This window comes from Cnephaeus nilssonii (assembly GCF_951640355.1).
Source record: "Cnephaeus nilssonii genome assembly, chromosome: 9".
Classification (NCBI taxonomy): domain Eukaryota; kingdom Metazoa; phylum Chordata; class Mammalia; order Chiroptera; family Vespertilionidae; genus Cnephaeus; species Cnephaeus nilssonii.
In genome coordinates, this window is record NC_137080.1 from 19,234,656 (window position 1) to 19,252,791 (window position 18,136).

Below are 18,136 nucleotides of genomic sequence, written 5' to 3' on the forward strand. Positions count from 1 at the left end.
TGATGTTTCTCTCTCTCCCTCTCCCTATCTCTCTGAAGTCAATAAAAATATTTTTTTAAAAAGAAAATAAGTCTCCAAAGCTACATAAATATTGCTCCCCCATGAGAGTGTGAGAATGTGTGTGTTTCATGTTGTGGTTGATAGGACGCTTTTATGTACCACTTTGAACTCTTAGCAGGAACTTTGGAGTGTCCTGAGGGTCAGTCCGCCTTTGTATGGCAGGAACTCTGTTTTCTTAGAAAACAGTAAAGAATACTGTTTGTACTCCCTTTCTTATGAAAGGGTGCCTGTGGTTTTGGGGAATTGGGGAACTTAGTAGAAAAATAAAATACTTACTCTTATAGTTTATAAAAAAATGTTCAGTTTTATTTTGAAACTTTGACTATAGTTTTTGTTTTGTTTTGTTTTTACTTCTGGTTTTGTGTTTATTTGTTTGTTGAGCTAGGGACGCTGTATTCTGACCTACTTCTAATATATACTTGATGAAATTTGTAGATTCTGGTGAGGCTATTTTGTCTAAGATTTACCTATTAAAGATAAAATAAATGAAGTGAAGACATATCTAAAACACTGTGTGATGTATTTACTGAAATGCAATAATTTCTGCATTTCGAAGACTTCCCCCTGTGAAACAACAGATCTTTTTTTTTTTTTTAATCTTCACCCAATGATACTTTTCAATTGATTTTTAGAGAGTAGAAGAAAGAAAGAGAGAAGGAAAAAGAGAGAGGGAAGCATTGATGTGAGAGAGACATACCAATTGGTTGCCTCTTGCATGCACCTTGACCGGGGGCTGTGACTGAGCCTGCAACCGAGGTACATGCCCTCAACCAGAATTTAACCAGGACCCTTTAGTCCATGGGCCGATGCTCCATCAACTGAGCCAAACCAGCTAGGGCAAGAAATCTTGAGTACTTAATTTAAGTTTTATATTCTGATAGCTTTCACATTTCTATTGCAATTTAACTGAGGGTGCCGGAAGCCAATTCCAGTCATAATTACAAGTTTTATCAAAAGGTTGATGAAACTTGGGGGCTCAACAAGGGCTGAGTCACATATGTAATTACCTGTTGGAGTGGTAAAGGGCACTACCCCCACACTTGAATAGGATGATTGTTTGCTGCCAGACAGCTCAGGGCATCTTAATCTATATGTTATTACCTCCTGTTGGCCAAACACCTGAACAGCTGTAGGCTATTCCTCAATATGACAATGCTTCTGTAAACCCTACCCTTTGAAGTGTATTATCTCTACCTTGCATTAGGACAAATTGTGTTAATAAAAAGCAGGGGTCCTGAGACAGGGGAACAACTAAGAAGAACAAAGAATTTGGATCTTTAGCTCCTTTAGCTGAAGCTCTCTGACCCCCAATGCCTTTCAAAATTATCTTTTGTCTTTGGACTCCTACTTAATCTATGCACAGCCTTTCTCCAGATTGCTGAACCCTTCTTAATGCTGGGACAAGAACCCCAGCAGAGGGAATCTTAGAACTAAAAATATCAAACAATTAATATGTACATATGCATAGTTTTCAAAATGTGTTAATAAATATAGCTTTATATCTCAAAATAACAATAAAATAAGCAGGAAAATCATTGAAATGTTTACAGTGGAGATGATGCTTTTAAAGCTCACTGAGGTTTATATTAGTTCACAGTCATATTTGTATGAAATGTGCAAATGGAGCCATCATGTCAGCTCCCACTTCCATACTCTACACTTGGTTTTGATTTTGTTCTTAAAAGAGAAACATTTGTAAAATCACATGTCTAGTATGAGCAGGGCTGGCTAACACTCAGTCTCCTGATTCCCTTTTCTTTGTATTTTCTCTGCATCACTCTTCCAGAAACTACCCTCTCTCTTTATTTATATATAAACTAGAGGCCTGGTGCTTGAATTTGTGCACAAGTGGGGTCCCTTGGCCTGGCCTGCAGCATTGGGCCAAAACCGGCTCTTCAACATCCCTCAAGGGGTCCCAGATTGTGAGAGGGCACAGGCCAGGCCAAGGGACCCCACCAGTGCATGATCGGGGCCGGGGAAGGACGCGGGAGGTTGGCCAGCCAGGGATGGACCACGGGAGGGCTTCAGGGAGTGTCCAGCCAGCTCGCTCAGTCCCGATCAGCCGGACCCCAGCAATAAGCTAACTTACTGGTCGGAGTGTCTTCCCCCTGGTGGTCAGTGAACGTCACAGCAAGCGGTTGAGCGGCCTTAGCATATCATTAGCATATTACACTTTGATTGGTTGAACAGATGACCGGACACTTAGCATATTAGGCTTTTATTATATAGGATTAGAGGCCCAATGTACAAAATTCGTGCATGGGTAGGGTCCCTAGGCCTGGCCAGCGATCAGGGTTGATCTGCGGGGTGACCGGCAGGGTGATTGGGGGGCCCCCACTGGCACCCACCTTGGCTGTCCTGGGGCCTATGGGCGGGGGGCAGCTCCTGCATTGAGCTTCTGCCGCCTGGTGGTCAGTGCACATCATAGCAACCTGTCGTTCCACCAGTCGTTCTGCTGTTCGGTCGATTTGCATATTAGGCTTTTATTTTATAGGATGCCCCTTCCTCAAGGTGCTTCACTTTCATCTATTGGGAAACTGTAACATGTTAGAGTAAGAAAACGGCAGCCGTGTGTGAGAAAAGTTACCAATACACAAATCTACTATATCTAAGACTTATAACAACTCCCCTAGATTATACATTATGTTAGATGGCTAGCCTAGTTTTACTTACTAGGTCTCTCTAAATATATATTTTAAAGCATTCTTTTTTCTGATTGCTTCCCAGGGTCATTTTTTCAGCACTCAAATCACAAATATTGGCCACTGCGTGTATAAGTCTGATGTTACCGCAGGAGTTCCCAGTGGTCTGCTTCATGAAGTACACTTTAGGACTGACTGCTTATCCCTTCAGTTCTATAATGTGTTTCTTCCTGAAGAATGGAAATAGCAGCAGGCAGGCCCGGGCCCGGAGCTCAGAGCCTCCTCCTCCAGCCCTGCGTGTCCATGAAGTGCCACGGGCTGGCCACCCCCAGGCAGGCCAGCACTTTGTTCAGCACCTGGGCGTGAATCTCTCTGGGTTTGAACTGCAGCTTCCTGAACTGCAGGTGACATCACAACCTGGAGAGGAAGAAAAACCTAAATTTCTTCATCTGTACAATATGGTAATAAATAACAATAAACCTGCACTACACATTTTTTTAAGTTATATAAAATGATGCAGAAAAGTGCTATTGAAGGTCTCAAGTTTCATGCAAATGTTAGCTTGATTATATATGGCTCAGTACTTGGATCCCCTTAATTTCTGAGACCTATTATATTTTTTCTATTATCTACATCTTACTTTAACAAGTGGTAGATATTTTTGTTTTCAAGCTTTAAAAATCCAGAATATAGTGACGTGTTGCAATGATATGGTGGTCAGAGAACCTTGCTCTGGGTGTTTACAAATTTTTGGAGATTGTTTTATACAATGGAAACAATAACAAGTCTAATGATAGCAGCTAACCTTTATTTTATATTTATCAAGTGTCAAACACTATTCTAGATTATTCCATTGAATTCTCATAAGAACCCAATGCAGTATTTACTGCTGTATTATCTCCATTTTCCAGATGAAGTCTTGAGACAAAAAGAAATTCAGTAATTTACTCTACTTAAAGCTAATAAGGGCAGAGCTATTTCCTCCCAGGAATCTAGCTCTAGAAATTATACTCTTTCCCACTTTGCCATTCTGTTTCTCTAAATTTGTCTATACATGTAGTTTTCTCTTAATTACTGTGTTGTTCTGTCCTAAATGCTTTATCTCTAACATCACAGACCAGGGAGCAGGTGTGTATAAGGCTAATTACTATTCTGGTACTCTACAGTAGACATTGCAAAGAGTTACCCTGATATTTAATTAACCTACTATTACTAAATTAACTGCAAAGTTTAGAATTATGGAATTGGAATTGCCCAGTGATATCTGATCTAGTCCATCCTCCCAGCAGATGTAGAACTTCCTTCTCCATCAACTCAGACAGATGGACCTCTAGTCATATATGTTCAGGGATATAGGGCATCTATGAGATAGTTCATTCCATTATCAACATCCATATATATAAAAGCCTAAGTGACCTAACGACCAAATGACGGGTCGACCAGTTGCTATGACCACTAGGGGACAGACGCTCAACTCAGGAGCCCACGCCGCACCGCTCCCACTCATCCCAGCCCCACTGCGCCTGCCACCACTTGGTAGTTCTGCCGCAGAGGTGGGAAAGGCTCCCGCCATCGCAGCTGCGCTTGCCAGCCTGAGCCTCACATCTGGTGCCCATTGGTCAGCTGAGCAGCGCTCCCACTGTGAGAGCACACTGACCACCAGGGGGCAGCTCCTGCATTGAGCATCTGCTCCCTGGTGGTCAGTGCGTGTCTTAGTGACCAGTCGATCAGTTGTTTAGTCTACCTGTCGTTCGGTCAACCGTTTGTAATGGTCTCTTAGGCTTTTATATGTATAGATAGGCTTTCAAACATTTGAAGAAAACAGTCATGTTTTCCCTAAGTCTTCTCTTTTTAAAGTTAAATATTTCCATGATCTTTCCAAACCTCTTGCTCAGCTTTTACAGCCATCAACAATCTGGCCACATCTCTATGGATGAACTCTATTTTGTCAACTACTCTCTGGTAGTGTCATGCTCTGATTGCAATGGGACCATTGTTTTCTTTCATCTGTGTGCTACGTGTCTTCTTAATATAGAGAGTATGTCATTTGCCAATAGAACATATTGAAAATGTACTTATGTCATAAAATATGTATTAGTGGTGCTGGAATTAATACTATTATTCTAGCACAGTGGTCGGCAAACTCATTAGTCAACAGAGCCAAATATCAACAGTACAACGATGGAAATTTCTTTTGAGAGCCAAATTTTTTAAACTTAAACTTCTTCTAACGCCACTTCTTCTAAATAGACTCGCCCAGGCCATGATATTTTGTGGAAGAGCCACACTCAAGGGGCCAAAGAGCCGCATGTGGCTTGCGAGCCGCAGTTTGCCGACCACTGTTCCAGCATATAGAAACTGGCGAAAAGTAATGACATATAGTTGCTTTATGTGTACAAATGTCTAAATGCCTTACAGATTGAGTTTATCTTTTAATTGCAGATCTAAATTCCCAAATGCTAAAGGTTTCTTAATTTCAAACTAACACATTTGTGATTTGCCAGTCAGCAGTACAATAATTTCCTGTAGTAAATTCAAATAACCGAAGAGCTCAACTAGACATACCTCCTTTGGGCTGTTTTTAAGGAAAGAATAGAGAAAGCCAATCAAGACCCATTTTAATAAAACCACAAAGTATTTCATAGGGGTGGGACAAATTTGCCCCAGGTTTTTATGTCTTCTCCATCTATAATTTATTGAAATAATATATAGTGTTGAATTTGATTAACACTCAGCAGATATTTATGCAGCATGTACTATTTGTAAGATGCTTGTGCAAAGTACTGCAGGGAAGCATTAAAACATGAATAAGATATGAATTTTGCCACCACTGTGATCTCTTCCAGAAACTCTTAAGACTTTAAACTGCATTTAGAATTTTGAAGTAAATATCATTATGATTTGTTTTGTGTGAAGCATGTATGGTATTTTTTAATTTAGCAAATGACCCTTATTAAAACAGCATAACTTACTACATTTATTGAATACTAGAGGCCTGATGCATGAAATTCGTGCAAGAGTAGGCCTTTGCAGCCCCAGCTTTGTCTGGAAGGTCATCCGGATGGTTGTTCTGCTGCTCGGTCATTCAGTCCATTTGTATATATTATGCTTTTATTATTATAGATATCCTATGAGTTAGGTACTAGGTGAGAAATTTTATGTGTATTTTCTCATTTCATCCTCAGTGCAATTCAGCTCATTTTAGTGAAAATTAACTCAGACTCTGAAAAACATAAATCATTTAAAGGCAGAAACAGTCCAAATTCAGGTCTAGAAAGTCTTCAGGTATGAGCTTGATCTTTTGTGGTGGGTTTTATATGTGATTCCTTTATTAATAGACATGTCAGAGCAACTCTTTATCTGTTCATTATGAAAAAATTAATTGGCCTGTTGATTCTCTTCTGGGGTGAGACTTAGTTTCTATTGTACGTTTGGGAATTTTTTTCTTCTGAAATGCACAACCAGCTTCTGCTGCTGTAATAAAGAATCACCTGCAGAGTTCATGAATGAGAGGAGAGAGAAAAAGGAATAGTGGCAGGACCATTTAGCATCAAATCAAAATAGTATTCCAAGATTGGTGTTCTGGCCACTGCTTTTGTGGAAAATAGTTGACTGCTATTTCAAAATTACCTTTATTTAAATAATGAAACCTGAAATTAACTGACTCATTTAAACATACAGCTCTTCCAATCATATTCAGTGTCCTTAAGGGTATAAACATTGAGAATTGCCTCCGGGCAAGAAGAGAACTCTGCTTTTCACACTCTTTTTCATACTTTTTGCAGTAAGAGAAGGAAAGGCTAGACACTAGCTGCATTCTACCCCAAGTAATGAATATCTTTCTAAGGCAAAATAATTAAGCAGTAAGAGAAAGGTTAGTTAAAATTCTCATTCAAATAGAAAATAACAATGCTGGTATCTCTTTTTACAGTGTCCTCATAAATTTCCCACAAGAATAATATATTTTGTTTTTATTCATTTGTCATTAATGAGAAAATAGTTAAGTCTGTTTCTCTTTAACTTAATGGAACTTGGATTAAAATGTGTCCTGTTATTTTAATCATCAATATGACATATCATGAGCATGCAGTTTTCTTTTAGTTTTGGCAGAGAACTTAAAAAATTTTAAGCTCTGGTCGATAAGAAACATATGTATATATAAAATCATAATTTATGATTTGATTAGATCATTGTTTAATTAAGTATACATGTGTTATTTGTGCTGAATATTTGCACATAAATCAATACAACCCTCAGCAAATGTAGTAATGGAATGTTCTATCTAAACATAAGTTAATAAACAGAAAAGAAACAGCTGTTGCAAAGACCCTGTTTTTGAGTCTGGGCTTGATAACAAATAGCAGTTCTGAGAATTTGGCTGCTACCATTTACTCACATCTGTTGAGATTGTACTGTGTTTGTTTATGTGTTGTTTTTTTAATGTTATTTTTAATTGATTTCAGAGAGAGGAAGGGAGAGGGAGGGAGAAATAGAATCAATGATGAGAGAGAATCATTGATCAGCGGCCTCCTGTATGCCCCCTACTGGGGATTGAGCCTGCAACCAGCCATGTGTCCTGACCAGGAATTGAAACATGACCTCCTGGTTCATAGGTCAACACTCAACTACTGAGTCACTCTGGCTGAGTGCAACTGTACTATTCCAACTCAATACTTGATCATGCAAGTCACAGAGTAGCACACAGTTCTCTAAGTCAGAACACCTACAACAAAACACTAAATACTAATTTATTGTATGGGATGTACTTTTAAGCACTTTATCCTCTTCTTTTTAGCAAATCTATTCATGGGGTGCTTATATATTTAAGTGCCCCAAAAGGATCTAAGTGTTTGTAAAAAAAAATACATGAAATAGGAAAAAAAATAATTCTTTTGTTATATCTTAAAATTTGATCTGTCTAGCTCTGGACCACTTATTTGTGAGAAGTTCTCATTATCTGATTTTCTGTTGCAACCAGAAACATTCTTATCTGATCAAACCCTTGTAATTCCATTTGCTTTGAACCATAACTGACCATAGGGAGAGTATAATTGGAGATAGAAACTTATGCTGAAGTTTTAGGTTGGTGTGATTCAAGAGAATAAATAATTGATTTAAACAAAAATGTATCTAGGTAACTATGTTGACTTCTCAATTCCCCTAGATATGTCTGTCTCTCACAATGACTTTTGTTTTCGTTCTGCCAATCAAAACACTGTAAAGGATATCTCTTGGCACTTCCAGTAAGAATCATTATATATAAATATTGGCTAGAAGGTCGGTTGTGAGGATTTGAAAAGTCATGGTGAAAGTTAGGAAGAATAAATAAAGTTGAGAAATTTCATAAGCAGGAGGACCAGGCTGCAAGGACACTGGTCAGTTAGCGTTACACTGAAAGACTGGCTGCCCCAAAACTCTGGCCTTGGCCCTGTCACATTCATACTTTTCATCACTACTTTGGATACTAATGAAATTCAGATGATACAAAATGCAAAAGAATGCAATATAATCATGTCAGATTAGAAGTGGCCAAATCTAAAAGGGAAAAAATCCCGAAGATAGCCCTTTCCTCAACTTAGTTCTAATAGTTGCATGTGTGAAAAGGACATTGTTGTTATTGCGAAGTAAATACTGTCAAAACTCTACTTAGAATCCCAAAAAGAAAAGTAGGAGGAGGAAAAGGTGGAGGAGGAAGAAGAGAAAATAGAGGAAGAAGAAAAAAGGTGAGTAAAAGGAAGGAAAGAAAGCAGGAAAAACAGGCAGAGAGGAAGAACAGAAGAAAGGGAGAAATGAAGGCAGGCAAGCAGTTGCATTCTTCAAAATTTTCTTTGTATCCCTGTACCATATAAAGGAATCTCTCACCTTCCAAATCAACATTCTAGAATGCATTGTCTGTTTGACACATATAACTCCCAGTCCATTTTCTATGCATTAAAAGTGATAGAACTTTAAGACCTCTCATGTAAATTCTGCCTATTCACTAATTCAACATCTCCTTGCATCTATTCTATTCAAATAGTTATCAAGCTTTGAAAGAAGAGAAACGTGCTCTTATTTCAGTGTTATAAATGTATAGAAAAGCATGATCTGAAATGGAATGCTGTTTCTATGTTAAAAGAGAGCACCATGAATAGATGCATTAATAAACACTTACGTGGGAGGAGCATCTTTTCAGAGTTTAAGGCTCCAGGGGTTTGGAGTCTAAAGAAGGGAATCACTTGCTCTGTTTGTGATGCTAAATTGAAATTGACAGATATGTTTTATTTATCTGTCTCAATATTACGTAGCCTTTTTCTCACTTGATTTTAGTATATTCCCCCTGAAATATTTACTCTGGTAAGCAAAAGCAAATATTAGGTTTTAGTGCAGTAAGAGTGATGATGTCCTGACATCAGAGAACCAAATATTCCAGGCTTTTTTTTTATAAAAAGATTTCCCCCCAAGATATATTGTCCTCCATAGATCACTCATCCTTTCCCTTCAATTCATGATTCTTGAGATTGGGAGGAAAAGAAGAGAGAGGCTAGAGCACAAGTAGCCTAATTCTAAGTACTTTTATAAAGCTTGGTTTTATGAATTACCTTTTGTCTTTTCCAATCATGAGGGACAACTTTTCTGCCTCATTGAATCTTTAATGCAATATGCCACATGCACACTACATTATTACGTGTGACATTAGGTGATATATTGCAGAGTAACTATAATATTACGTGCAAACAAGCTGTTTCTTTCCCCTGAAGGTAGAATTAAACAGGTACTCATGGGAAACAGCTACTTGTATTGCTCTTTTCTTAATGGAGTAAATTGAGGATCGGGATAGTGAATGGCTTAGCTCTGAACCATCTCCAGGAATGAATGGGTGCTGCTACTTTCCCTGCAGTGTCTTCTCAATTTGATATATGAATCCCTCTGAAAAGAATTTTGCTTGATGTAAGGAGAAACGTAAAAGGCTGGGTCTTTGGGGACCCTTTAGAATGAACTATTCTTATTTAATGCACTTTCTCTTTGTATTGAAAAGGAATACAACTTTCATCTCTGGTAAATATAGTCTAATCTATTAAGTAAATGTAAGGATTGCCTTAAAGGGACCTGGAATTCCACTTACTTTTACTTGGGGAAGACCATATTTCTCTAGCCAATAGAATGATGATAGTTTAGTTTCAAAATAGCAGGAGAAAATGAAATGTTCTATTGGCTGTACATGCAGTGCTCTGTAAAATTACAGTAATCAATATTGTCCCCAAAAGGGGTGAATTTGAAAGTCTCAATGATAATATTAATAAACTGAGTCTACAAAGTCCAAAATTGTGGAAAATTAAAGTTATGTGTACTGCACATACACTAATGTCATGTGCCATATTATTAGACTTCTTCAGTGTTAATGGCTAAGGTGGTTTATACAGCGCTCTACCCATATGTAGCTCTCTTGTCTGTTATGGTTGCCACTGACTCCTCAGTAGACTTTGGGAATATTACTAGAAAACCTATTTTTTCCCCTCAATTTCTGACCAGTGGGACATCAGCTGGGCAACGAATAGCATTTAAATAGTCAAAATGCTAGCCCTAGCTGGTTTGGCTCAGTGGATAGAGCACCAGCCTGCAGACTGAAGGGTCCTGATTTTGATTCCGGTCAAGGGCACATGCCTGGGTTGCCAGCTCGATTCCCAGTAGGGGGGCATGCAGGAGGCAGCCGATCAATGATTATCTATTATTGTTGTTTCTCTCTCTCTCTCTCTCTCTCTCTCTCTCTCTCTCTCTCTCTCCTTTCTCTCTGAAAAAATAAAAACATATTGAATAACCAGAATGCTATGGGAATAAATAATTAGTTTATTATCATTCCATACACAAAAACAGCTCAAAATTCTGAGAACATTCTTAAAAGAAATATAGCATTATCTAATGTTAAAATTAGGAACTAACTTGACTAGTTGTTTGTGTGATGTCTAACAGATATAGAGTTCTGCTGTATTTCTTTTGAACATTTACAGTATCCCACAGTGCCTTTGTGAACAAAGGGGCTGCATATATCATAAAGGGTATTTAAACTGCACAGGAAGTTGAATTGTATTATAGATCCCAGACTACTGGATGTTCTTCATCAGGGAAGTATAAAAACAGAAGTAATAATAATAAAACATTCCCCAACAAGAAGACTGAAGTCAGAGAATTGAGTCCAAAGCTTGATGGGGGTCTAGTAAATGTGATGCGGCAAAGGAAATAGAAAGTTCGATAAGAAGCATTTCAAGAGAATAGGATTGAGGAAGTAATCTGATATAAATAACAAAGTGAAGATAATATTGTATTGCACCTATGGTTTCCAATTTGAAATAGAGAAATAAAGCAATTGGCTTGATCAGATCATGGAAGTTGGGGAAAATAATCAAGTTTGTTTCCTAGGAAGATCCAAATAATGAGATTAGCTTTGAGTACGCTGAGTGTTTGAGACATTATTGAACAATCACTCAATATAGAACTGTTAAAGGCTGAATTGTATCTATCCATAAATTTATATGTTTGAAGTCCTAACCCCCAGAATTTCAGAATGTGACAGCATTTGGAGAAGAGTTCTTTAAAGAGGTAATTAAATTAAAATGAGGTAATTAGGAGGGTCCTAATTCAACATTCTGGTGTCCTTATAAGAAGGGGAAATTAGAACACAGACAAATTCAAAGGAAGAGCATTTGAGGACACAGGGTCAAGACGGCCATTTCTAGGCCAATGTGAGAGGCCTCAAAAGAAACCTACCCTGCTGATACCTTGATGTCTGATTTCTATTATTTAAGCCACCAGTCTCTGGTACTTGTTATGGAAGAATAAGCAAACTAATATAGGGACACAGCAAAAGATGGAACACATAGATTGAGGAACAAGGTGTAGACATAGTTTAATCGATGAGAGGAATGGAAAAGTCAATAAGAAAAGATAACTAAAAGGAAGCAAGAGTCTTAGAAACATCTGTACAATGAATATAGAATAAGAAAGAAAAATGTATTTATAAATGAAATGGGGGTATAATCAGGGTGAGGAAGGAGTCTCCGGATAGTTTAATGCAGTAGAAGACAAAGGAGCCAGGAATCTTAAGAACATGTCACATAAAGATTAAGAATAAAACTGAACAAAAGGCCCATTAGTGGTTGCTAGATAGAGTTAATAAATTACCTTTCAATGAGTATTTTAATGGAGTACTAGGGGTGAAAGACAGGTTGCAATAGATAAAATAAGAAAAGGTGAATGGGTAGGAATGAAGAAAATGAGTGTAATACCCCATATCACAGAGTTTGACAGTGAAACTAATACATAAGCACAGGTAATACCTAGAGCGGGAAGCAAGGACATGGAGGCCAGCAAAGGTGGCATTTGGGAGATGGAGTCAGAGATCTTTGGAAAGAAGAGGCAGAGGATTCTTCATCCAGAGCTATACAAAGGGACAGTTGACACTCTGAATATTCTCAAAGTTGTTTGTCTCCCCCTCCCCACCCCAAAAAATCACTGTCCCCCAGAAAAGAGGTATTGTCTTATAACTGACTTGTTACAAAGGATCTCATACAATGGTGTATATTCACTGGGGAAGATGTATTAGTTGGAAACAACAGCAAAAATATGCTTGCTTTTATTGCTTATGAAGAAATTATGGAGTTAAAGGGAAAATAGAGGCAAAGGAATTTAACAGAGAGTAAGTAACTATTTCTAGGGATACAACCTCTAAATTGCAGGATGATATCTTAAGCAATTATTTTTTTAATTACTTAAATAAATATTTGACTAAGTAGTTATATAGAGGTTAACATAAATATTTACCTCTAGGTGGTTTAAAAAGATAATGATTCTCATATAGAAATGCATACTTGTGGCTTGAGAAAAAAAAGTCTGGGAATAGTATGCATCTTTCAAAAAACTGTCTGTTTTTCACATAATTTAGGTGGAAGAAGAATGAATTCAATCATGAAAACTGTTAGATGATACAAAAACTGCTTCCAATAATGCCAAAATATGAGTATCAAAGATGCATAAAAGAGTTGGGGGGAATGCTTCATGAAATATGAGTGAAAAAGCAGTTTTTAATTCTTATTACTATTATTATTCTAAGTCCTCAGGATAATAGATTGAATTAATCTTACCCTTAGTTCATGCTTTATATTATTATCGATCCACATGATAGGAAAGCAAGATCATTTATAAGGACAGGAATCAACATTGGAGCTTGAGTGACAGAGTCAATGCAAATGCTATAGTCCTTTTAAAAAATTCCACTCCAGCATTGTAAATGAAGATATTCATAAAACAAAGCTGGTGATCTGTATTCTGCTGTGTCCTCCACGCTGACAAGCAGAGACCCAGCGTTGCAGCCTTGGCTCCCTGTGGCCTCTCAGGGCAGAGCCCGATCACAAAACCCTTCCCATGATGCACTGGATGGAGGAGGAGGAACCCGGTTCCTCTCAAAGTTGTTCCGCAGGGACTCACACAGAGCTCACTGTGGCTGATTAAGCAAGGCTTTTAAATTGAAGCTCTACAATGTCTTCTAAGAGCTCATTACATGGAGCTCTGTAAGGAACTAAAATTCAGAAAACTTTTATTCCCCAGTGCCACTGAGAAATAGCCTTCCTCTAATGCCTCCTCACATATAAAACAATAACTATCTGCCTGGACTGGAGCACTTGGCATTATTGTGAGTAATGAGGGGTGAATCTATGTAAAAGGCTTTTGGTTCTATTAAGAGAAGCATCCACAATACCACATAGCATGCTTGTTCAAAATCAGCCAGATGTTTTCTCAATGCGAGGAGTCTAGAAAGGCAGCAGAAAAGGACACTTTATATATTTCAAAGAGGACTGAGCTCTTTAGAATTTTCTAAATTGATAAAATATCTAGTAGGAGCTAGGAATTGAGTTTGGGAAGAATATTGGGACATAAATCTATAATGTTGAAAACTTTTGAGCTTCCAAGGTTACTGTCAATGTTAGGAGAGGTAAACCTCAAGCACACACTGTATGGGGCTTAGCAGGCATATTGGAAGAAAAGAAGTTTTATGAAAAGGGATAGCATTCATTCAAACTAAGCATATTTGATGTTACACAGGAAAATGTATTTACTTTGGGAGTTTTGAAGAAATTTTATAATAATATAAAATTTGATGCTACTCTTTTATTTTTCTTTGACCAGCAGAATTTCTCATCTTAGCTTATAGTCTATGTAAAGTGCCTGTCAAACGGAGTGATGTCTTTGTTGAAAGCATTTAGACCCACAGAAAGTGAGTGACCCTCAGGGATGGCTAGACATCTCCCCATTTTGACAAAGATCCTTTTCTGTTTGGAAATTGTAAAGCTCAAGCTATAGACTCGGAAGCTGACAGGAGGGGCTGTGTTTGGTTTCTTGGAACCTAACGTATTTCTGCAAGCCTGCGATACTGGGGAAAATAATACCTGAATTGATATTTGTGTCAGGCTCGCCCTTGATTGCTAAGGTTCGTATAAAGGTTACTTCTAAAGAAATGTCTGTCATTCTTACTCTGCACTCTTGGGATTTCTGCTTCTTCCAAATCCTGCCCTCTAAAACAATAAAATTATTTTAAAATGATAAGCAAAATATGACATAACAACCCATCTCCTGTCCTGTAATGATTATACATCTCTCTTATAGCTCACAGCGGCTGGAGGACAATTGACATTTACCGTATCGTATGACCTTGAAGAAGAAGAAGAAGATACAGCACTCGTACTCCAGTTTATGATTATCTTAGAGGTAGAGTATGGAAAGGGTCATTCATGTTCAACTGTTTTATGCTTTTACTAGAGGCCTGATGCGTGAAATTTGTGCAAAGGGCTCAGCCCCTACCTGCCAGGGCGGCCGCCTCTGCCTCGGCCCCCACCGCTGCAGCTTTGTCCAGAAGGATGTCCTGAAGGACGTCCAGTCTAATTAGCATATTATGCTTTTATTATTATAGATTTAATTTGAGGTTATTCCTTACTTGGTTGCTTTTAACATCAATTTATATACTATGATAGAAAAATGTTATGTCTTGGACATTTATTTCTATGTCAGCCCTATGTATAACTCTGAGACATATCTAGAAGACAGTATATTCATTGGGTTCTAGGGATAAAGCAGACCTTTAGACTTGGCTTGCAATTTAAATTAAAAACATAATGGCCATGTTCCCAAGGAAATAAGTATGATGAACGTGTTTGGGCAAATGCTGATGTACATGGTTGTGTATTTTCCATCTCCTCTTGCTTCCAAGTAGAATCCATTTTATTTTTTTGTTTATATGAGGCAGAAGCAAATGAAAAAGAAAACTTGTTTATTTAGGTGTTGTTAAATTTGGACTTCAAAATTCCTATTTTAGGTAAGAAAGGTATGGGAGAAGCTGCTTTCAGGGTTTGGAGGGCCATAGGCAATTCTAAAATGTTGGAATCTTGAAGGCCTTCTCCTGCCCTTTCACATACCCCTCCCTCCAACACTCACAAATAGTCAAAGGCACACACTTGCATGCACATTTATGATTCTGAATGGGTCAAGGTTGATTTAGCCCCGGGCTCTGTTGTTCTTATCGTGTGTGTGTGTGTGTGTGTGTGTGTGTGTGTGTGTGTGTATGAAACTAGAAGTATACCTTGGAATACCTTTGAGATAAAAGGGTTCTATAAATGTAAAATGGTGAGAAATTATATGTCATTAATATGAATGAACTAAGATAAGAAGGATAATCTAAATGTCATAGCTCAGTCATTATACTCCCTATTATTTTGATGCCATGACCCTATTGTGAATATGAGAATGCAGGGTTTTTCTTATTTGTTTTTTTTCAATGTAGAAAAGTCCTTGAAAACAATAGCTTAATACACTATTTGAAGTTTTCTTCCCTATTTTCATACACAACCCACATTCACCATAAAATAATATATTTGAAATATACAATTCTTGTGCACTGGTATAAATGCAAAGGATTTGTAATCACATACATGTGTGAGTGTCCAGGTGTTTATTGTTTTAGCTATTTGGGGGTGGGGGAGGAGCAAGGTCATGCATAACCAAGACGCTTATATGTTGCAATGCATCTGGTTCGGGCTATTATTTAAATTGCCTTCTCTGCCTTTGATATATACCAGAGATATGCTGAATGACAGGGAAAGCCAACCTGAAATTAAAAATCTACTGAGGATAATCCTCAAAGTGGAGAAATCAAATACAGACACTTTGTACCCTTTTATGCTCACTTTTCAGTTTTACTCTTTAATACTTTCTTTTTCCCTTTAGGGAAAAGACTTGAGAATCAGCAGAACCCAAGATAAGGTGGAACTGCGACCATCTGAAGACTATATTTATGTACTGCCACTCAAAGAAGACTCATTTACCATACATGGCACAAATTTTCCAGTCAGTAGAAAAGAGTTTATGACAGTGCTTGTGGATTTAAAGCGAATCCTCATACAAATCACAGACAGCCTTGGGGTGGATGCCATCTACAGGTAAACTCAAGAACTGCATCTCCCAGTGTTTGCACATTTTCTTTGGGGCAAGCATGCCCATTAGAAGAGTGCCTTTGAAGATGTCTAGGGTTCCTTGTCTTTAATTAGTAAATAATAATGGAGCACAGGTGTTCTGAAAAGTGTTTCTATTAAAGCTGAAAATTTAAATACCTAGAATAAATTTGTCTTAGCCCTTTATTAGTATTGGTGATTCATTGGCAATTCTGCCAGAACATGTGATAAAAATGATCCCTAAACTGAGAAGTGCTATACTGGAAACTAAAGTCTCCTTTATGTCTCAGATAGTGGGACACCAAATAGATGTAATTTCAGGATACCCATATTCAGAAACTAGTTTGTAAAGTATTTTCTTCTATTAATTAACTAGTTTCTGATTTAATAGTATATAGTTCATTTGTTTGTTTGTTTATTTATTGTTAATCCTCATTCAAAGGTATTTTTTTCCATTGATTTTTAGAGAGAGGGAAGGGAGAGAAGTGGGGGAGAAAGAGAGAGAGAGAAAAAAATTAATAACCGGGGCCAGGGATCAAACCCACAACCCAGGTACATGCCCTTGACCGAAATCAACCCAAGACCCTTTGTTTTGGAGGCCAATGCTGTAACCACCTAGCAACACCAGCCAGGGCAGTATCTATAATAATAAAAGCATAATATGCTAATTAGGCCAAACATCCTTCCGGACGAAGCCGGGGCTGCCAGGGAGGCCCTAGTCCTGGGTGCCTGCCAGGGGCCGGAGGGAAGCCTGGGTCCCGGGTGCCAGAGGGAAGCCAGTGTTGGGAGTCAGCGGAAGGAAGGCCTACTCTTACACAAATTTCATGTATCAGGCCTCTAGTATAGTTTATAATAAGAACTATCAGCACCTTCATTTAAATAGCCCCAAGTCTCTTTATAAAACACTATAAGACTATAAAGGCTGCATGGTATAAAGGAAAGAGGAAGCGCTATGGAGCCAACCAGACTAGGAATTCGAGGAATTCGATAAATTCGATTGCTGATTGTATGTGTGACCTTTGGCAAGTGATTGGTCCTTGTGGAAACTTGATTTCTTCAAGTATAAAGTGGAGATAGTGGTGTCCACCTTTCAGGGTCGTTGTGAAAATTATGTGATGATTATGTAAAGTGCTCATTGCCTAGCACACTTTCAAAAGTTAGTTCCTTTTTGTTCTCCATTTGTTTTCCTTAAAGAGAGAACTCCCTGATGTGAACCAAACGTGCCCATGTCTGACTTACTGTAGGCTGCTATGCTTTCCGTTTGCGAAACAATGACATTTGCCTGACAAAATGTAAACTTCACCTGTGTCTGAAGGAGCTCCGTTCTTTCTCCTTTTCTACTCTAATAACAAACAACAAGCTATCATGGCAACTACCTTTTTAAATCAGACTAAGTTAAATTACCAAATTGGACCCCAAACTGACAACTTGGCATACCCATCATCAAAGCAATGTCTCCACTACTATTTAATCGACAAGGGGATTTTTTTTTCCCTGATGCTCCCCCAGCTCTGTCATTTGTGTGTGCTGCCTAGTTTGTCTTTCAACTAAGTGTAATCATCATTACCACCTCCCAAAGGAGGGATCTGCAGATTCATAAACAGAACCACTGCCAAACAATGTACCTCTTTTGCAGAGGCAATTCTGCTAGGAGCTGGGTTAAAATGCCATGAAGATGAGAAGCAGCACTCAGGAATTAATTATGTTTTTTCCCCATTTAGTAAAAAGAGGTTGTTATAATGTTTAAACAGTATAAAGAGATGAGTCCTCTGGCTTTCAGAATGAATGATAACCAATCTGACAAAAGCTGACTAGGGGGCTTATTTATTTTTGTCAGCATTGCTTCTCAGACTAATTAATCCAAAGGCGTTTCCCCCTGATTTATGTCAGATGATTTCAGTGTCTATCCGTCTTAAAATCATCAATTTCACGTGAAGTCTTTTGAAGTGTTCCCAAACC

The 18,136-nt window shown here is 38.1% G+C and overlaps 1 protein-coding gene across 1 annotated transcript in view; it reads left to right on the forward strand.

Annotated features, from left to right (window-relative positions):
- Positions 1-18,136, forward strand: part of LAMA2 (laminin subunit alpha 2) — a 485,095-nt gene that overhangs the window by 241,913 nt on the left and 225,046 nt on the right. The window contains exons 13-14 of the mRNA XM_079780407.1: positions 14,340-14,441; positions 15,954-16,165. Of these exons, the coding sequence (XP_079636533.1) occupies positions 14,340-14,441; positions 15,954-16,165 (314 nt within the window). The remainder of the gene's footprint in view (positions 1-14,339; positions 14,442-15,953; positions 16,166-18,136) is intronic.